Consider the following 22753-nt stretch of genomic DNA (forward strand, 5'->3'; position numbering starts at 1 on the left):
TGATTTTGAATAGTTTATTAAAGGAAAGGTGAAGCATCAGTTTCAAATTGTACAAAAGGAAAAAAACCTCATATTGCAAATGTACAATTTACAGAATTACTAGCAAAACCAATCAAGGAGACACCGAAAATACAAAAATTTGATTGACTTCAAACTGAACTGGAAACCCATTGGAGTAGATATTTAGCCTTTTTGTGTGGCATGGTAGTCTACAATTCTGTCAGCATCTGTTTTCCATACAAGACTGTCACACAAAGGATCAGTTTGTGCATGTGCCAGGGCACCTCATGGCTTGCTCCCCGGCCAAAACCACAGGGAGGCAGGGCTAGGGTGGACAGTCCAGTCATTCCTGCGCCTTCACTTCCAGTGAAGCCCACAATTCTGGGAGAAAATGAGGCCCCAGCTCCCCTAACTGGAGCCCAAGAATTGCTGAATTAGCAGAGAAAACATTTTGGTGACCAGGTTTTTTCAGAACTGTACAAATGTTGAGAAAAATCTGTTTTGTGTCTTTACTAAAAGGATGAATAAAATCATCCATCCTGCTTTCCCGCACAAAAGATGATCACTGGGTGTGCAGAATTTTTAAAAATGTGTTTTGTATTTGATAAAAAAAGGGAAAGCCTCATGATTCTGTTGCAACTACTTTAAAAACCAGCCCAGAAACAGCTGTGGATGGATTGGTTTGGAAATTCTGAGGCTTACTTTAGAAATCTGAAGGAAGAAACTAAGTGGGGTTTTTAAAACAATAGCAGCAAGTCATAAAAGTCTAGGCAGAATGCAACTCTAAACCATTGTAGACTGTCCTGAAGATTCATAATTTCTTTCCCCAAAAGAATTATTCTTAATATGCACATTTAACACTGAAATGTAGCTGTAATTCAAGGTAAGCTTAGGAACTTCACCCTCTAAGCACAGACTTCTATGCAGCACATACTTCTATAATCAGTAAACTTAATTCACAAAATTAGCGCATAAGGGTATTAAGTGCATGGGAAGTAGACACAGTTATGTTACACTTAAAATTACTTTCGAATGATGATAAAGGATTTCTTCATGATTATCTTAAGAAAATGGAAGTCTGTGTAACTTGAATTTGGCAGGGCATGAAATAAGTGGTAAAAACAGCAAACTGATAACTTGAGAATCATTTTCGTTTTACTGAGAATACTTTATTTGCTGGTAGAAGTTGCTAAAAATGCACAGAACAAATACCAATAGAAAATGCACTGTATTTGAATCTCCCTAGTCTATATAAAATGAACCGTGTACAGCATCTGTTGGAAAAATGGCTGCATGGACATTTCTTATTTTATGCCCACTTATAAATAAAAATAAACCTTTTTATTCAAGAGTATATAAAATCTGGGAATTTCATATCCATATCCACAGAGGGTGTGTGGTTTTTGGCAGAGATGCACTATGTCAGAATTTCATCTTAGCTTGTCAATGTTCTGCTCCTTCATTATTTGTGTTCCACAAAGGTCAACCAAATCCAGTGAGCTCCAAAACACTCTTCGGCAATTAGGATGAGCTGCTTACTCATAGGTTTAATAAAAATGGTTAGCTTTTAAAACATAAAAAGGCAAAATGTTAAAACGGTTTTTAAATTGTACAACAGGAAAATAAAGTTAAAAATATTTTTTTTTTACTCAATGTTGAGTTTTCATAAAACAGGTGTATAACAGTGTTTATCTTGACAGCTGTTTTAAAAATTTAAAATTTCTTCCTCCCTCCAGAAAAACACACACATCTGTATTGGGATAAGTCCAATAGTAGGACACAAATGATTTTCAGGTCAGTCTTTCTGAGTGGACATTCACCAACATTCCCTTGGGTAATTTACATGCTCCTCTTCCGTCACTGCAAAAAGGGATTGACCTTAATCATTTGATTAAAAAACAAATCAGATCACATCAAAAGTGTTTTTCCCCATACAAGCTATCACAGTATATAGGCCTCTAGCTCTAAATAATAGAGTTCCAGATTTGTAAATTTTCTTCAGACTTCAGAACATAGGCATTCCAAATCCCTAGAAAAATGATGAGAAACATAATTATTAATTTCATGCATAAACAGGACCCAGGAACCATAAATAAAAAGCAGTAATAATTTAACATTTACTGAATCATCTTCTATGATAGCTGCAGAGTCAAAGAAGTCTGGCCTTAGCTCAGCTCTCTCTCGCCGATTTCTTGATGGAGGCTGGAAAGAGAAACAGGTTTCTTAATTTTTTTCTGAGATCATTAAGACAATGAATTGTGATAATCAGCTAATATTTCTGACAGTATCATAAATATATAGACCTGCTAAGAGTCAATTTTGAAAGGAAGAAGAGAATCTGGCTTTTATATGAAATAGATTTTTTAAAAACCGTACTTTTGGCTTTTAATTATGTTGGCAAAAACAACGCACAAAACTTTCAAACTATAATGAATACACTGAACATGTAAATACATATAAATAACTTTGGGCCTACATGCCCAGGCCATATCTTCCCTTTCAAATCACAGAAAAATTTATAAAATTGATTAACTACTAGGTGATAAACCTCTGAATTCCCCAAAGCAGGTAGATGGAAAGTTATTGGATGGTGGGGGCAGATTGGAGTAATATGATCTCATTTATATTTATAAAACTTACAAAAACTTCTCATTATGGAAAATTCACAACATACAAAGCACAATGTTACAGGCTGAATTATGTCCCTTCAAAATGTGCATGCTGAAGTCCTAATCCAGTACCTCAGAAGATGCCAGTATTTGGCGACAGGGCCTTTAAAGAGGTAATTAAGGTAAAATGAGGTCAAATGGGTGGGTCCTAATTGAATATAGTTGGGGCCCTGATAAGAAGGAGACACACATATAGGAAAGACCATCTAAAGACAAGGAAGAAGGCAGTCATCTACAAGCCAAGGAGAGAAGCCTCAAAATAAATCACCATCTCAGGACTTCTAGCTTCCAGAAATGTGATAAAAAAATAAATTTCTGGGCCAGGCGTGGTTGCTCACGCCTGTAATCCCAGCACTTTGGAAGGCCGAGTCGGGCGGATCACGAGGTCAAGAGATCAAGACCATCCTGGCCAACATGGTGAAACCCCGTCTCTACTAAAAATATAAAAATTAACTGGGTGTGGTGGCATGCGCCTGTAGTCCCAGCTATTTGGGAGGCTGAGGCAGGAGAATCGCTTGAACCTGGGAGGCAGAGGTTGCAGTGAGTCAAGATCACAGCACTGCACTACAGCCTGGTGACACAGCGAGACTCCATCTATAAATAAATAAATAAATGAATGAATAAAAATTTGTTTAAACCACTCAGTCTGTGGTATTTATTATGGCAGCCTTAGAAAATACACAGAAAAAGCAGCATGATGAATTTCTATGTACCCATCACCCAGTTTCAAAAACTGTCAAACATGTGGCCAGTCTTATTCCACTGAGTCTCACTGTTTTTCCTTTCCTATGTAATTTTGCCTATAACTACTTCAATGTGTTGTCTATAACTGATGAGAACTTTTGAAAAAAACATAACCACCATTCATTACTATTCCTGTAAAAATAAGTTCTTAGTATCACCTATGGTTAGTCCATATCTCAAACATGTCTTCTCATACTGAACAAATTAAGTCCCATATTCGGCATTTTGTTACGCTGAAGCACTGCAGATTTTTGTCAGGCTCAAATTTAAAGCACAAGAGGCCAGATACACATGTGATGCTGAAAGACAGATCTAGTATGAGCTCTCTTCGAAGAAGGTAAAAAGAAAGAACCAGTTTCTGTTAGTATCAGAATTTAAAATATGACTGCTTTGAAAGCAGGCTTGAAAAACACCCAAGCTCATCCAAATGCCCACTGTTTTTGGTCAATGTTACCTCCTCCTCACCTCACCCTTCCTCCCAGAATTCTGAAAATAAGAGGATAATTTTTGTTTGTTTTTTTGAGACGGAGTTTCGCTCTTGTTGCCCAGGCTAGAGTGCAATGGCACAATCTCGGCTCACTGCAACCTCAGCCTCCCGAGTAGCTGGGATTATGGGCATGTGCCACCACGCCTGGCTAATTTTGTATTTTTAGTAGAGACGGGATTTCTCCATATTGGTCAGGCTGGTCTCGAACTCCCGACTTCAGATGATCCACCCACCTCAGTCTCTCAAACTGCTGGGATTACAGGCGTGAGCCACCGTGCCCAACCTAAGAGGGTCATCTTACACCAATGCCCCCACATATTTTAACAAAAGAAAAATATAGTGAATTTCTCTACCAGATCAATAACCATGGTGTCCTCAAATTCTTCATTCATATCTTCTAACTGGCTTCGGGATGACATCATCACATCTTCAAAGATGGGCTCAGCATCTTCCTCCATTAGACCCCGACTGGTAAGAAAAAGGTATTGTCAGAAAGCTCATTAGACTCCACCATTTGGAATCCTGGCTGTTTCTCAGATGAAAGTTACTCTAACCAACTGAAGTACACCTTCCAATCATGACCTACAGACTACACAAATTATAATGAACTCCAAGACAATTAAGAATCATTCCTTTGGTTCATTCAAGATTTCATCTCACACATCAAAAGGAAGTACAATTCAATAATAATAGTTGTTAATATTTATTTAGCTATGTGTCAATTACCCTAAAATTCTTATTGGTACTATTATCCCAATTTTACAAATGAGGAATCTGAAGCACAGAATTTTTTTTTTTTTTTTTTTTTTTTTGAGATGGAGTGTTGCTCTGTTGCCCAGGTTGGAATGCAGTGGCGTGATCTCGACTCACTGCAACCTCCACCTCCTGGATTTAAGCGATTCTCCTCCCTCAGCCTCCCAAGTAGCTGGGATTACAGGTGCCCGCCACCATGCTTGGCTAATTTTTTGTATTTTTAGTAGAGACGGGGTTTCACCATGTTGGCCAGGCTGGTCTTGAACTCCTGACCTCAAGTGATCTGCCTGCCTCTGCCTCCCAAAGTACTGGGATTACAGGCAGAGCCACCACGCGTAGCCAGCACAGATGTTTTAGAGCTTGCCCAAGGCCATGCAGCTGCCAAGTGGCAAAGTTAGGATTTAAATGCTGAAAGTGTGAAGAACTCACGTCCTCCTTTCCTATCCTATGCTGCATAGCATATCACGAATTGTAATTTTAACTCCTAAGACCGAACATCAAAGATACCCAAGTCATTTCACAAAATGATGGGCATCACATAGTTATGTTCTTGTGACACTCAATGTAACACTTACACAGCATGCCTCACTCCAGTTCTCACTTTCATGTAGTTCATTCCTGTTCTGTCCTTCCGATTTAAGTCTTCTAACTTCGGCTGGCCTAACCAAGAGATCTGCATCTGAGGACTAAGAGAGGGTACTATTATTAATTTTGTAGCAGCAGATGATGAATTTAACTAATGAGGCCCATGCTAAGAAAGCCAAGGTAGGTTTACTTAATCTCATGTAGTAGGAATTAGTTGGATTTATTCTGGTGCCTTTTTATTAAAAAGGCAGTAAGTTGCCCAAAGATATCTGTAAGTCTCCAAGAGAAGCTGGCTGAGGCTAACTGTTAGATGCTTAAACTATCAACCAAATCTCTGCCAAACAAGGGCTCTCAAGACCTCTGTCTTGGGCTGGTGCCCCACTCACAGGTGTACCTAGCTGGACAGCAGACCCCTAACTAACAAATTATGTTGGCTTGGCAGCAGAAAGTTCTCCAGAATTCAACAAGGAAGAATATAGCAGCTTTTCCTCAGTCTTTATGGAGTCAAATCTGCACTTGTACTCTAAACTTACTGGCACATGGAAGTGTGTGTAAATATGCCTCTAAGGATTTTTTTTTTTTGAGATGGAGTCTTGCTCCGTCATGCAGGCTGGAGTGCAGGGGCGCAATCTTGGCTCACTGCAACCTCCGCCTCCCCGGTTCAAGGGCTGCTTCTGTCTCAGCCTCCAGAGTAGCTGGGACTACAGGTGCCCACCACCACGCCCAGCTAATTTTTTGTATTTTTAGTAGAGACAGGGTTGCACCGTGTTAGCTAGGATGGCCTTTATCTCCTGACCTTGTGATCCACTCACCTCGGCCTCCCAAAGTGCTGGGATTACAGGCATGAGCCACCGCGCCCGGCCAGGAATCTTTTTTTAAGACAGGGTCTCACTCTTGTCACCCAGGCTGGAGTGCAGTGGCATGATCTTGGCTCCCTACAACCTCTGGCTCCCAGGCTCCAGTGATGCTCTCACCTCAGCCTCCCAAGTAGCTGGGACCACAGGCATGCACCACCATGCCTGGCTAATTTTCTTTTGTGGTGGTGTTGAGACAGAGTCTGTGTCACCCAGGCTGCAGTGCAGTGGCGCGATTTTGGCTCACTGCAATGTCTGCCTCCCGAGTTCAAGCAATTCTCATTCCTTGGTCTCCTGAATAGTTGGGATCACAGGCATGTGCCACCATGCCCAGCCAGGAAACTTTAGTGATTTTTTAGCCAATACAAACTGTCACATGAACTTGTTTCTAAGCTGTCTTTATATCATGTGGGGCCACCACCTTGATTAAACCTATAAACCTGGAGCAGGGAAAAGAAGGCAGACCACAGCCACAGCGACTGACAAATGGTAAGGTCAGAGAGGCAAGGCAGGCTGCTAAAATAAGGAGAAACCCACCCTGTAGGAAGAGGGGTGGGGATATTGGTTAGCTCACCCATCTTGGGATGCTTGCCATAAGGCAAACCACCTTCTAGGATACTTGGCAGCACAAGAAAGCCCAGTTATACCATGGGTGACAGTGAGTATCCTCTTGGGTTTGCAGGCTGATCCCTTAGAGCAAAGGGGTCTTATGAAAAGCCAGGATTTGATACTTCTAACACTGTCTCTTTCATTTTCAACCTAACTAAATTTGTTGAGTACAAGTGAGAGTTCTCCCTCTTATCCATCAGAGTAATTCACAGCATTACCCCACCATACACAGAAACATAAGTTAGGAGCTCAGAGAATTTCAAAGTTGGATGGAAAACAAAAAAAGATTTTTATAAGCAAAACACACCATCACCCTCTGCTTTCTCTACAATTTGCAGAGGCCTGTCTACTAGAAAACATTTTAATTACTAGCACGGAGAAAAGGTAAGACCTTGATTCTCTCTTTGAGGGCAACTATTCTCAGAATTTATCAAGTAAGATCTTAAAAATTCTTAATCCATGAGAAGTTTGAGTTTAAAATATAAATGTAACAAGACAAAATATTAATTAAATGGATGATAAAGGTCATATAGTCTATTTGGTGTTCAGACTACTGACAACATAGGCTCTTACAGGTTTTCTTGCCTAGGAAGTAACCTGCATTTCTTGCCAAGTCCCTGAGAAGAAACAGACCTGCCCAATGAAAATGCAAATGCTAACTGAAATTAGCACTTGGTGAGACACCATACATTTAAAGGTCTGTGAACTTCCAGGAACTGATATCTTCAACAATGTTTGCAGATTTTGTATAGCTCTTCTCACATAAGGTTTTTACCCTCTGTTTCTGGCTTCTTTTATCATGAAGTGACCAGCAATATGTTCTGATGAACAAATAAAGTTTTTCTTAAATAGTTTTACTTTCTTTAAAGGTTTTTTGCCAAGAAGACAAATTTTTGCTACTTACTTGTGTAAAAAGTCTGGTTCAGAACCATGTTCAGACTCAGGTTCTTGAATCTGGTCTCCCATGGGCCGGCTGTTCTCCCGCAGTACAGTGGACGTGAGTTGTGGTGCTGGCAGGGGGCCAGGGGTCTGAATCATGGTGTCAGTCCTGTTTAGCCATGTGTTATCCAGACTCTCATCTGTAAAATTCCAGTTAAGGTCACAGAATGTTGTGGGTGAACTCTGGTGGCAGTTATAGCACAGACTTGTGAAGAGTGTGGCTATGCAGTTAGACTGCCTACTTTAAATCTCAGTTCCACCACTGACTTCTATGACTTTAATGACTCTGTACAAGTCATTGAACTTCCAAAGTTGAGTTTTCTCATATATACAATGGGAACATCATTACCTAACCTCACGAAGTTGTAGGGACTAAATGAGGTAATGTATGTAACCACTGAATGTTAGCTATCATCACATCATCATCTCTTTAAGTCCCTCCATCTCTCAAGATTCATTCATCCTAGAAGGGGAAGATTGCAGCCAGCCAGAGTTTGCTCAAGCAATAAAGGGCCTGTTTCCTGGGCCTCACAGGGGTCTCAGGCAGTAGCAATTAAAATCTGACTGGCTTTTGTGGAGAAATAAGCAAATCCCCTTGCATAACTAGACACTGGTCAATAACTTCTTGCCAGGTTATACATATGGAGATGGGTTGAGAGGTTCACCATTTTCATGCCTCTGTGTCCTTCAGGGAAGCCTTCCCTGATTACCCCCACCCAATCCCCCACTTAACATTTTTTTTCTCTCTTTTTTAAGATGGAGTCTCGCTCTGTCGCCCAGGCTGGAGTGCAGTGGCGTGATCTTGGCTCACTGCAACCTTCGCCTCCCAGGTTCAAGCAGTTCTCCTGACTCAGCCTCTCGAGTAGCTGGGATTACAGGTGACTACTACCACACCTGGCTCATTTTTGTATTTTTAGTAGAGACAGGGTATCACTACGTTGGTTAGGCTGGTCTTGAACTCCTGACCTCAGGTGATCCGCCCGCCTCGGCCTCCCAAACTGCTGAGATTACAGGCATAAGCCAACACACCCAGGCTTCTCTTTTAATTTCTAGAGGAAATACATTCTTACTCACTTACGACTTAATTATATACTATCCTGTATTAGCAGGTATGTAATTTGTCATGTGTTTTTAACTGTCTCTGTAAAACTTAAGTTTTCCAGGGGCTAGGAACTGTTTTTCCTTCAGAACTTATGAAAACGGTTTATAAAGATCTTTTTTTTTGAGACAGACTCTCACTCTGTCGCACGCTGTAGTGCAGTGGCACGACCTGGGCTCACTTCAACCTCCGCCTCCCAAGTTTAAGTGATTCTCCTGCCTCAGCCTCCCAAGTAGCTGGGATTACGGGCATCTGCTGCCATGCCCAGCTAATTTTTGTATTTTTAGTAGAGATGGGTTTCACCATGTTGGCCAGGCTGATCTGGAACTCTTGACCTCAAGTAATCAGCCCACCTCGACCTCCCAGAATGCTGGCATTATAGGCGTAAGCCACCGGCTAAGATGGTTTATAAAGATTTGAGCAGATTAAAGCATTATTTATAAACTATCCTGATAAAATATTACCAATTTTTTTTTTTTGTTTGTTTGAGATGGGGCTTTGCTATGTTGCCTAGGCTGATCTCAAACTCCTGAACTCAAGCAATCCACCCATCTCCCAAAGTGCTGGAATTAAGGGCATGACCTACTATGCCCGGTCAAGTTTCTACCTATAAAATTTCTAGGCTGGGCGCGGTGGCTCACGCCTGTAATCCCAGCACTTTGGGAGGCCAAGATGGGCGGATCACGAGGTCAGGAGATTGAGACCATCCTGGCTAACACGGTGAAACCCCGTCTCTACCAAAAATACAAAAATTAGCCGGGCGTGGTGGTGGGCGCCTGTAGTCCCAGCTACACGGGAGGCTGAGGCAGGAGAATGGCGTGAACCCGGAGTTTGCAGTGAGTGGAGATCGCGCCACTGCACTCCAGCCTGGGCGACAGAGCAAGACTCCATCTCAAAACAAAAAACAAAAAACAAAACTACATTATTCTAATATAAGGCTTCTTAAAAAGTATTACTGCTTTGGTTTTCCTTCTGAAGAATTTTAATCCCAATACATAGTATGAATCCCACTGCTTTTCCTCTCCTTAAGTCTCAGAGATGTGTGTGTTAGGCTCCTCCTTTGCCATCGAGCATCCTGTTTCTCCTTGTATTTCTCAGGTTTCTGATATTTTGTTAGACATGTACATTCTAGATTGGCTTTTCTGTGCCTGGAAATACCTACCCATTGTCTTGGTTAAAGTAATTCCTATGATCTGAAGCTCACTACTCAATCTCTTCTTAGTTAACAAAGACACATTTCATCATCTTCTATTCATAACACATTTCATTCAACATTTAATTCAGAACTTTTATTCTCTACCACACTTAAAATTTTATGATAAAAAGATTATTATCACTTAGGTTCTGAACCTGGTAAACTCAACTGTCAGCTGTCTACTACATGTCATCTTTTCCAGAAAATCTTCCTATATTCAAAAGTTTGGTCACTGCCTATATGTTCCCAGAACCTCCTGTGTTTGGCACATCAGAGCATTGACCATGGTGAAATCAAACAGCCTGTTTCTGTTCTCTCTCCTCCTATCTGCACTCACAGTATATTAATACCTAATCTGTAGTACTTACCACAGTTCCTAGGAAGGCACTTGGTAGAAACTTACTGAATGAATTGATAACTCCAGGGAGAACTCATTCATCTTAAATAGAAATAGATACTTCTAATCCTTTAAAGATTACTCAATGAAAATATTTCTTTTAATACTTTCTCATTTTCATCTCTGAAGGATGAAACTCTGCAGCCTAAGGGTTTTGTGCATGCAACCCATCTTAGTCATTTTGTAAATCTCAAATTGACAAAGTTTTCTTTTTTGTAATTTAAACAAATTAGGTTATCTGGTTCCATATAAGCTTCTCTTAATCTTGAAAATAATATTGACTGTACCATTAGTGAACATTATGGATAGTTAAAATCTCTAAGCTTTAGTTTCTTTTGTGAAAAATTTAGATAATAGTGTTGACTTATAAGACATTTATACACTTATGCCAGAGACTGACTTAAGTGCTTTACAAATATAAGTCAAATAAATGATTAAATGATATAATGCATGTTAAAACATATTCCTAGTACACAGCAAAAATTTGATGAATGTTGGCTAATAAGAATATTACATTGAAGAATGGCTAGACGCAATGGCTCATGCCTGTAATCCTAGCACTTTGGGACACTGAGGCATATGGATCGCTTGAGTCCAGGAGTTTAAAACCAGTCTGGGCAACAAGGTGAAACCCTGTCTCTACGAAAAATACAAAAATTACCTGGGTGTGGTGGCACATGCCTGTAGTCCCAGCTACTTGGGGGCTGAAGTGGGAGGATTGCTTGAGCCAGGGAGGTTTTGGGGCTTGAGCCAGGGAGGTTTGAGGGCTGAAGTGGGAGGATTGCTTGAGCCAGGGACAAGACTCCAGCCTGGGTGACAGAGTGAAACCCTGTCTCATTAAAAAAAAAAGGCCAGGTGCAGTGGCTCCCGCCTATAATCCCAGCACTTTGAGAAGCCAGGGTGGGTGGATCACTTGAGGTCAGGAGTTCGAGACCAGCCTGGCCAACAGGGTGAACCCCTGTCTCTACTAAAAATACAAAAATTAGCTAGGCATGGTGGTGGGTGCCTGTAATCCCAGATACTTGGGAGGCTGAGGCAGGAGAATTGCTTGAACCTGGGAAGTGAAGGTTGCAGTGAACCAAGATCACGCCACTGCATTCCAGCCTGGGTGACAGAGGGAGACCCTGTCTCAAAAAATAAATAAATAAATAAATAAATAAATAAAAAGAAATGCCTGTAGTCATTCTTTAGAGAAAAGTCCAGGATCCTACAGTACAAAGACAAGATTTTATATTTTCTTTCTCTGGACTTTTAAAAAAGAGTTTAAGTCCCAAAGCTGTAATTTGAAAGGAAATCTTAAACTTTGTGGAGATTTTGTTAAACTTGAACAGTAACATTTATATTAATTCTTTTATTCCTTTTGAAATATAGATGCTTTGAAAACTCAAAGGTTAAAAAAAGAAAAGAAATACAGATGCTGCCTAATTTACTGATTGATGCTAGATATGAGGCATTACTATACAATAATGTTCAGATAATTTATTGAATGCTACCTATGTGCCAAGCACTGTGCTCAGTACTGTGTGTGTACTAAGTGGTTTATTTGTAGTTTCTAATATTCACGGGAACTGACAGGATAAATACTCTGCTCATCCTTCATTTGATGAATGATTGAAACTTAGAGAGGTTAAGTAATATGCTCAAAGGTTGCATAGCTGATAATGAGAAGGCCAGGTCTGAATTCTGGAACTCTGATGTTAGAATTTGTACTCCTCATCAATAGTCAATACTGTCTCCCCAGTAATGAAAAGAATCATTAGATTTAAATTCTAATTAATTTTGCCATAGAGTTTAGCAAAACCTTTATTAGTGAGTCATTTTTTTAGGCAGCACAGGTAAGATGCTGAAATATAAGAAGTTATAAAAAGAACAAGAGAGAGGACTCAGATCACAGCCCTCCTCTTGGTTTGGAGAAAATTTATTACAAGCATGGAGAAGGGGGAAGATTATTTGAGAAAACAAGCATTTTTACTTTGAGGCTTCTCTTAGTAATTTTAACAGGAATGTTTTGTTTTAATAGAGCAATTTTTATTTATTTATTTATTTTTACATATAGGAATATCTACTACTGATCAGATTTTCATGACAATTTAACTTCCCATTCCCCACAGTCCAAGAGGGTTATAAAACCAGATTTAGCCATTACTGCCTTTTAAAAAAATTAAATGATGGGAGTCTTGCTCTGTCACCCAGGCTGGAGTGCAGTGGCATGATCATAGCTCACTGCAACCTCAAACTTCTGGGCTCAAGTGATTCTCCCACCTTAGCTTCCCAAGTAGCTGGGATTACAGGTGCATGCCACCAATTAAAAACATTTTTTTTCTTACAGATGAGAGTCCTGCTATGTTTCCCAGGCTGGTCTCAAATTTCTGGCCTTAATTTCCTGATCCTCCTTCCTTCCCCTGAGTAACTGGGATTACAGGTGTGAGCCATCATACCTGGAGGCCATCACTGTCTTATTGTTCCAACCAAGTGGTAGAACTGGAAAACTATTCTGGTATATTCAATTTGCTGCAGAAATCTACCCTCAAATTACCTGTATCTCACCTATATTAGGAAGAATTTTAATAGAATAGCATTGTGACTATCTTACTTTATATTTTAATGTATTAGAGGCATATAGTATAGGGATTGATTTTATAGACCTAGCTAATTGTTTCCTCTTTTGGTCTCTCTTCCTTTATGCTCCATGCTTCCTCAACTTCTTTTTCCTTGACGCTTTTCTGTCTTACTTTGTCTGTTCCAATCTTTTTGCCTTAACATCTCATTGTGAATCAAATATACAAGGAAATCATGTGCCTGATACTATTATCTTGCTTCAAAAGATTATTTGCTACTTTTTCTCTTTAAAACCAGGCAAATTGTTTCTTATAGTGTAAAGGCAGACTTACCTTCTACTCGTTTTTTATGAAGTGGAGGTCGTCCTTTCTTATTCCTTACTGATGAGGTTTTGCTGCTGCTACTTCCACTGTTCACAGACATTCTATCATCTTCACCCCCAGTGACTAATGAATTTCTATAGGAGATGAGTGGAAGCCATACATCTTCCCTCCTTTCCATCATCTGCTCGGTAAGGAATTTCTCTAGGTATGAGTGACTAGAAACACAATAGAAACAGCAGTGATTTTCATGGAAGCAGTTCATACATCACTCACTTTTTCTTAATCTGAGGCTCTCTCTCTGCAGGTTCTGAAGAATACCTAAGGACACACATTAAATTATTAACAGTGGTCACCTTTGGAAAGAGAGGGACCGAGAAAGTTTTGTTTCACATATTCTTGGGATACTTTAAAGCAAGAGAGTGTATTACCTAAGGGTATGTATGTATGTATGGTCTTTCCCATATTTCTTCCTTTGCTTTTAAACACCAATGTTAAAAAAAAATCAGAAGTTTAGCTCAAAAAGATTATTGAGTTTTCTCATAAAGTGTTCAAGCCAAAGCAGGATTTCTAAGATGGTGGAGTAAGGAGGCTGGCATGCCCTCTTTCCAGGAAAACAACCTTTTAACTAGTAAAATTTACAAAATACAATAATTTAAAGTCTTTGCCAATTCTCTTAAGGGCATACAGCAAATGGAGAAAAATTTATTCAAGAAAATCTGGCCAGGCACAGTGGCTCATGCCTGTAATCCCAGCACTCTGGGAGGCTGAGGTGGGTGGATCACTTGAGGTCAGGAGTTTGACATCAACCTGGCCAACATGGCAAAACCCAGTCCCTACAAAAAAAATTAGCCGGGCATGGTGGCACGCACCTGTAATCCCAGCTACTCAGGAGGCTGAGGCAGGAGAATCGCTTGAACCCGGGAGGTGGAGGTTGCAGTGAGCCAAGACCACCCCACTGCACTCCAGCCTGGGTGATAGTCTGGAGACTCTATCTCAAAAAAAAAAAAAAAAAGAGAGAATCTAATACATTTTGGTAAGCACAGCAAAAGTTTGTAGCATTTGATCCACAACCTGTTCCCTTCCCTTGTTTCCTTCTCCCTGCCACTACAACTCTATATTTTAGAAACTCTATGTAGTCCAGACAGGTGGCCAAGAAGATGGGGGTTCCCTCTCTCTCTAGTTCCCAGGCTACCCTGAAAGAAAGAAGCATACCATTTGCATTTCTCATCACCTCCCAGCCCTGTGTTGTATAAGTTCTATTCTGAACAGCAACCAGGTAAAATGAAGCTCCTTTTATCCCACCTAGCCTCCACCCCTGGGGTAAAATGCTACCCCGGGCACAGCAGGCTGAGAACATCGGGGCCCTGAATGCCCCACCTCAAACTCCCTGTCGAGAGATTCCAAACCTTGGGCAAGCTGAGAACCAGGGGTTACCTATCCTCTGCTCTTGATGGAGTGAAAATGAGAGGGTGCTGGTAGTTCTCTGACACTAGCAGCAACAAATGACAGAGCAAAGCACCCAGAAGTTCCACAGAGAAAACCAGAGAAAGAGCCAAGAAGAACCTTCCTGGTGTCACAGTCAATCCTGGGAGGTGGATTTGTTAACTAACTGACTGTTGTAATCATTTTACAACCTATATGTATATCAAGACATCATATATACACCTTAAATCTATACTATTTTTTAAAGGATTTTTTCCGGGCCGGGCGTGGTGGCTCAAGCCTGTAATCCCAGCACTTTGGGAGGCCGAGACGGGTGGATCACGAGGTCAGGAGATCGAGACCATCCTGGCTAACACGGTGAAACCCCGTCTCTACTAAAAAATACAAAAAAACTAGCCGGGCGATGTGGAGGGCGCCTGTAGTCCCAGCTACTCAGGAGGCTGAGGCAGGAGAATGGCGTGGACCCAGGAGGCAGAGCTTGCAGTGAGCTGAGATCCGGCCGCTGCACTCCAGCCTGGGCTACAGAGCGAGACTCCGTCTCAAAACAAAAAACAAAAAACAAAAAAAAAAAAAAAGGATTTTTTTCCCTTTTTTTTTTTTTTAAACTAAAAAACAAGTGATTCTTAATTTCGGTATCTCCCTTCGATTCATTTGAACATAGGCTACCAAATCCTCCACTGTGTTTGTGTTTTTTTTTTTTTTTTTTTTTTTAAATCATCACAGCACTGGAAGAATGTTTTATCACCAGTCTTTGGTGGTTATTAATAGGTTGCTGAGCTAACCTGGCATTTCATATGTTTCTTCTTATATGGAAGAAGGACAACATTTTATTGTTATTGATCTGCTTAAGTAATTGCTATGCTTAACGTTTCTTTTGTTTATAGGTTTCAAATTTTGTGAGTTCATCTGTTTATCCATTAAGCATATTTGGAACAGGTTTAAAAAATAAAATAAAAAATAAAAGTCCTGGGAGTTGAGAAAGCTATGCACATATCCTACGCTGCCTTCACTCATGGGCAAACAAGGGAAGGGAATGAGGCAGACTTAACATTCCCCAAGCCACATACAGATCTATCAACATAGGGAGGAAGCTTCACTGGCAAAAGTGGTTTAAATACAACCTCTCACCAAACACTGGCTGAACAAACAGCTATTCTTACACCCAGGAGCAACTCCTAGGAGGCCAGGCTTAAAAATGAAATAATATGCTTCTCTGGTCGTCTGAAGACTGTGCACAGCCAAGGCTGCCTTTTCTCAGGAACAATCAGAGAGGTATCTTCCAAGCCGCTAGTCCCTGGCCTAAAATGTGGGTCAAAAAAGTAAATACCCTGAATTATGAAAGCAGTCTGCAAGCGATACACATATCCAACAGTAAAGGGTAAATCTAACTGGCTAAGGGGCTTAAGCACCTTTGATCAGTAAGTGGCTTATGCTAACCCAAGGGTGACCTCCTCAGCAGCCAAGACAAATGATAAAAACAAAGGAAAAAAGATCTAAGCAAAGACATCAGAGGTTGCACAAGGCAGAGAAAAAAGATTTCAGAGTTTGTTCATCCAAGTAACTAAACAAGTAAATGACCAACGAAAAAATAATATCAACCTCTAGGGGGCAGATAATTAGTAAAGAGTAGCTATATTATTATTTCACAATATATCATTTTTGCAACATTTGTTCTTTTTATTTATTTATTATTTTGAGATAAGGTCACCTAGGTTGGAGTACAGTGGCACAACCTTGGCTCACTGCAACCTCCACCTCTCAGGCTCAAGCCATCTTCCCACCTCAGCCTCCCAAGTAGCTGGGACTACAGGCATGCATCACCATGCCCAGCTAATTTTTGTATTTTTGTAGAGAAAGGGTTGTGCCATGTTGCCCAGGCTGGTCTTGAACTTGTGAGTTCAAGTGATCAGTCCACCTCGGCCTCCCAAAGTGCTGGGATTACAGGTGTGAGCCACAGTGCTGGCCAAATGTCCAGTTTTTAAGAAAAAATTATGAGACATACAAAGAAACAGGAAAATGTGATACATACACTGATAAAAGAACAAGCAACAGCACCTTGGCCCACAAAGATTTCAAAGCAATGATTATAAATAAAGTCCCCAACTTACAATGGTTTGATTACGATTCTTTTTTAACTTTATGATAGTGTTTTTAAGCTGTGTACTTTAATGGTGAGTACCCATGCAATCATTCTGTTTTGTACTTAGTATTCAACAAATTTCATAGTATATTTGACATTTCATCATAAAACAGGCTTTGCGTTAGATGATATTATCAAACTATAGGCTAATGTAAGTATTCTGCATGTTAAAGGTAGGCTATATTATTCTGTGATGTTTGGTAGATTAGTTGTATTAAATGCATTTTTGACTTACAATATTTTAAACTTATGAGGGGTGTATTAGGATGTAACCCCATCTTAAATCCAGGAGCATCTGTATGTTCGAAGAACTAAAGAAAATCTACTTAAAAGTTGGTATGATGACAATATATCTCATGAAATAAAGAATATGAATTAAAAAAAAGAACCAAATGGAAATTCTTAAGTTGAAAGTATAATCAAAATTAAAAATGTACTATAGTGGCTTGACAGTAGATCTGAGCTGACAAAGGCAAGAAACACCACATTTGATGATATATCAAGAGGTTATGCCATCTGAAGAAGAGAGAGAAAAAAGAATAAACAAAAATGAACAGAGCCTGAGAGAAGTATGGGATACCATTAAATATACTGACATATGTGTAATGGGAGTAACCAAGATAGCAGACGAAAAAGCAGAAAAATTTAGGAGAAATAATGGCTAAAAACTTGCCCAGTTTGATGAAAAACATAATTTCATACATCCAAAAGTTCAATGAACTCCAAACAGGATAAATGCAAAAAGATTCACACATGGATTCATCATAGGAAAAATGCTAAAAGCCAAGGATAAAAAGAAAATCATGAAAGTAGTAAAAGAAAAGTAATTCACAACATACAAAGAAAATCCAATAAAATTAATGATTAATTCTTATCACCTGGCTCACAATGGCGACCAGAAGGCAGCGGGATGACATGGTCAAAGTGTTGAAAGTAAAAAACTATCAAATGAGAATCTTACATCGCCTACTGTAACCTCAATCTCCTGGGCTCAAGCAATCTTCCTGCTTCAGCCTCCCAAAATGCTGGTTTTACAGGCATGAGCCACCCCTGAGAGAATTTGTTGCTGTCAGACCTGCCTACTAAAAGAAGTTAGTCAAGCTGAAACCAAATGTCATCACAGGGTAATTTGAATTTACATGAAAAAACAAAGAGTGCCAGTAAAGGTAATTTGTAGGTAGTTATAGAAGTATAATTACAAATTTTGTATCCCTTTTCTCTTAACTGATTTAAAAAGCAAATATATAAAACAATATGTATATTACTGTATTGTTGGGTCAATAACATAGAAATGTAATATATTTGACAATAAACACAAAAGTGAGTGAAAGAGAAGCTGTATTTGATTATAGGAATGATACTAGATAGCAATTCGAATCCACAAGAAGAAAAGAAGAAAACCAGAAAAATGGTAAATAGAAAGATTAATATAACAAACTCTATAAACACATACTTGCTTTCCTTTCTTTTCTCAGTTTCTATAAAAGATTATCTCATGTATAATTATAACAGTTTATTATTGGGTTTCTAATATATATAGATGGACCATGTATAACAAGAATAGCCAAAAAAGGAGGAAAGGAAATGGATTTATATAGAATTAAAGTTTCTGTATTTCCTTAGAATAAACCAGGATAGACCTTAGGTAAATTTTGTTTTGTTGAGGTGGAATCTCTATCATCCCGGGTGGAGTGCAGTGGCACGATATTGGCTTACTGCAACCTCTGCCCCCTGGGGTTCAAGCAATTCTCTCACCTTAGCCTCCCAAGTAACTCGGATTACAGGCATGTGCCAACATGCCCGGCTAATTTTTGTATTGTTAGTAGAGACAGGGTTTTACCATGTTGGCCAGGTTGGTCTTGAATTCTTGACCTCAAGTGATCTGCCCACCTCAGCCTCCCAAAGTGCTGGGATTATAGGCATGAGCCACTGCACCCGGCCAGTAAATTTTGATAACATGTATATTGTAAGGCCTGGTAAGACCACTAGGAACATAACTAAAAAAATACAATGAAAGATTAATTAAAGGAATTAGTATGATACACTAGAAAACATACATTTAATACAAGAAGGCAACAAAGGAGAACCAAACCCCTACCCCCAAAAAACAAAAACAAAAACAGAAACAAAAACCCCAGGAGACATACATAAAAAACAAAAAGTATAATAGTAGAGAATGTCAGGTTGAATTTAAAAACACATGATTCAATTTTCTGTCTACATGAAACACACTTTAGATTAAAAGCTACAAAGGCAGAAAGTGAAAGGATGGAAAAAAAAAGTGTACCATGCAAAACAGTAGTCAAAATAAAGCTAGCGTGGTTATAGTAATCTGACACAAAAATGTCTTAGAGACAGAGAATGACACTTTAGAATAAGACTCAATTGGTCAGGAAGATGTAACAATTAAAAATGTATATACAGGCCAGGTGTGGTGGCTCACACCTGTAATCCCAGCACTTTGGAGGCCGAGGTGGGCAGATCACTTGAGGTCAAGAGTTCAAGACCAGCCTGGCCAACATGGTGAAACCCCATCTCTACTAAAAATACAAAATTAGCCAGGTGTGGTGGTGTGCACCTGTAATCCCAGCTACCCAGGAGGCTGAGACAGGAGAATCGCTGGAACCCAGGAGGCGGAGATTGCAGTGAGCCAAGATTGAGCCATTGCACTCCAGCCTGGGAATCAGAGTGAGACTCCGTCTTAAAAAAAAAAAAAAAAAAGTATGTATACTTAACAAGAGAGCCTGAAAATACATGAAGCAAAAACTGACAGAACTGAAGGGACAAATAGAAAATTCAACAGTAATATTTGGAGACTTCAATATCTCACTTTCAAAAATGAATAGGACAACTAAGAAAAAGATTAACAAGAACACTGAAGACCTGAAAAGCACTATAAACAAAACTATAAGCTAATTAGACGGAACACATATCTACAGAACAAAAACTCCAACCAAAAACAGAAGGGTAACACACTTTCTCAAGTTATATATGGAATAGTCTCTAAGACCATATGTTGGTCCATAAAACAAGTCTCAATAAATTTAAAAGGATTAAAGTAATACAATGCATGATCTCTGACCACAATGAAATGAAGAAACCAGTAACAGAAAAAAAATCTGGAAATACAGAAATACATAAAAATTAAACAAAATACTCCTGAATAACCAATAGGTTAAAGAAATAAGTGAAAAGAGAAAATACTTTGAGATGGAAATGCAACATATCAAAACTTACAAGATGCAGCTAAGGTAATGTTCAGAGGAAAATGTATAGCTGTAAATGTCTGTATTGAAAATGTTTTCAAACCACTCTCACTAATATTCAACACCTGTCTCTGTCTATCACATTATCCCATTTCAGTGCCTAAAACTCTCCTGTCTGCTTTTTTTTTTTTTTTTTTTAGAGACAGTCTCACTATCTTGCCCAGGCTGCTCTCAAACTTTTGCCCTCAAACAATCCTCCCACCTCAGGTCCGGAATAGCTGGGATTCCAGGTGGGAACCAGTGAGCCTGGCCATCTGCCTGTTTATGCTGTGCCCCCCCTGCATTAGAGCATAAGCTTTACAACAGGAGCTTACCATACTAGGCGCTTAATAAATATTTTCTGATTAACATGACATCAACATCTTTACTTAGAACTACCACTTATATTCATATAAGTATTAACTGTCTCTCCAAAATTCTATTTATTTAGAATCTTGTTTTTTTTTTAAAAATCAATTGATTGAGACAGGCTCCCCAGACTGTCGCCCAGGCTGGAATGCAGTGGCATAATCATAGCTCATTGTAGCCTCAAATTTCTGGGTTCAAGTGATTTTCCCATCTCAGCCTCCCAAGTAGCTGGGACTACAGGTACACACCACACCTGGCTAATTTTAAAATTTTTTATAGAGATGGGATCTTGCTACATTGCCAGGACTGGTCTTGAATTCCTGGGCTCAAGCAATCCTCCTGCTTCAGCCTCCTTACAGGCGTGAATCACTGCACACAGCTAGAATATTATAAAGGACTCTCTGTCTTATCAGTTTATAAAATTCAGGATTCATTATAGTATTATCCTCTAAAAAAAATTTTTTTTAAATTTTTTATTGAGACAGAGTCTTGCTCTATTGCCCAGGCTGGAGTGGAGTGGCACGACCACAGCTCGCTGCAACCTCTGCCGCTTAGGTTCAAGCGGTTCTTGCGCATCAGCCTCCTGAGTAGTTGGGACTACAGGTGCGCGCCACCATGCCTAGCTAATGTTTTTGTATTTTTAATAGAGATGGGTTTTCCCATGTTGGCCAGGCTGGTCTTAAACTACTGACCTCAGGTGATCCCCCTGCCTCAGCCTCCCAAAGTGCCGGGATTACAGGTGTGAGCCACCGTGCCCAGCCTAGAAAAGTTTTCTGGTTTGGTTTTAAATAAAACTTCCCCAATCAAGATTTTCTTTTGAAATTACATATATATTTCTTTAAACTGTTATCAATAATCAAAAAAAGCAAATATGAAAAAAATCAGTCTTTTGAAACAAGTCAAATAGAATATAAAACTAAAATGAAATTAATATAAAAGAAGGAAGAGTTACACAACGGCTAAGCCAATGTTCATACATCTTTGAACTACATAAGAAGAAATAATTTCCACCTGCTTAATTTCATGTTGCAGATTCTAGGGTACTAAAAGATAAGCAGTGAAATTACTACTATATAAATGCTTGAAGGAAAATGTATAATTCCTTAAACTATCAGAGCCTAAATTGTCAAGAGTAAAGATATCCAAATGATTAAAAATTTTTCAAAAAATAAACATTTACAACAGTGTTATTATAAAAACCACGTCTCTTGTAATGTGCAACTTACACCGTCTTTTTGTCCTGTCGAAGAAGTTTAGAAGAAAATTCACTTAGTACTTCAAGAAAAGCCAGATTAGGAGGTGGATACTCTTGTCCTTTCTGATTTTGGTATTTAAATGCAAACTCTATGCCATCCCTGAAGTGAAAGAAAATATCAACTTATTTATCCAGATAGTGTAGTTCTCTCAATTGGTTAACATTACACAAATATTTGTGAAGGTAGTAAAATCATCACAAAAGGTAGAAAAATCTGATAAATTCAAATAATAAACTAATGTGAATATATAGGACATATTTGTGTATATTTATAGTACGAAACTGTAAGGTGGGAAAAACATACAAAAAATAGCTACAGAGCAACAAAACTAAATTCCTATGTGTACTTTTTTTTTTTTTTTTTTGAGACAAGGTCTCACTGTGTTGCCCAGGTTGGAGTGCAGTGGTGCTATCATGGCTCACTGCCTTGACTTCCTGGGCTCAGGTGATTCTCCCACCTCAGCCTCCCGAGTAGCTGGGACTACACGTGTGTGCCACCACACCTGGGTAATTTTTGCATTTTTTGTAGAGATGGGGTTTCACCATGTTGCCCAGGCTGGTCTCAAACTCCTGGGCTCAAGCAATTGGCCTCCCTTGGCCTTCCAAAGTGCTGGGATTACAGGCGTGAGCTACAGGCACCCAGCCCCCTATGTGTAGTTTTTAGAGGTAACAAGATACCCTGGAAACAGAATTATTAATAGATTGCCAGAATATTTGCTTCTTGGAGCTGGTAATGGTACCAAGCTGTGTGCATTTACTAAAGGTTTTCTGTTACTTCTGTTTTCACAATAATGAACCCCGAACCAATTTTGTATGGTCTTAACAAATAATTCTGTAATTATTTTTTCAGAGACAGGGTCTCACTCTGTTTTCCAGGCTGGAGGGCAGTGGTACAATCATAGCTCACTATAACCTCAAACTCCCAGTCTCAAGTGATCCTCCTGGCTCAGTTTACCAAGTAGCTAGGACTGCAGGCACATGCCACTATGCCTGGCTCTTTTTTATTTTTTGTAGGAGACAGGGTCTTACTCTATTGCCCAGGCTAGTCTCGAACTCCTGGCCCCAAATGATCCTCCTGCTTTGGGCTC

General features: G+C 39.5%; 1 protein-coding gene across 14 annotated transcripts in view; it reads right to left on the reverse strand.

Moving 5' to 3' along the window:
* STAG1 (STAG1 cohesin complex component) overlaps window positions 1-22753 on the reverse strand; it is a 402189-nt gene continuing 379436 nt past the window's right edge. For 13 of the 14 annotated variants that reach the window (XM_074031098.1, XM_074031099.1, XM_074031097.1 and 10 more), the window contains 7 exons: window positions 21637-21765; window positions 13223-13428; window positions 7606-7780; window positions 5229-5339; window positions 4254-4368; window positions 2122-2202; window positions 1-2029 (listed from right to left, as the gene is read on the reverse strand). In XM_074031098.1, the coding sequence (XP_073887199.1) occupies window positions 2006-2029; window positions 2122-2202; window positions 4254-4368; window positions 5229-5339; window positions 7606-7780; window positions 13223-13428; window positions 21637-21765 (841 nt within the window). In that variant the 3' untranslated portion in view covers window positions 1-2005. The remainder of the gene's footprint in view (window positions 2030-2121; window positions 2203-4253; window positions 4369-5228; window positions 5340-7605; window positions 7781-13222; window positions 13429-21636; window positions 21766-22753) is intronic. The other variant, XM_045385125.3, reaches the window with a different exon arrangement.

Source organism: Macaca fascicularis, chromosome 2, assembly GCF_037993035.2.
Source record: "Macaca fascicularis isolate 582-1 chromosome 2, T2T-MFA8v1.1".
Taxonomy (NCBI): Eukaryota; Metazoa; Chordata; class Mammalia; order Primates; family Cercopithecidae; genus Macaca; species Macaca fascicularis.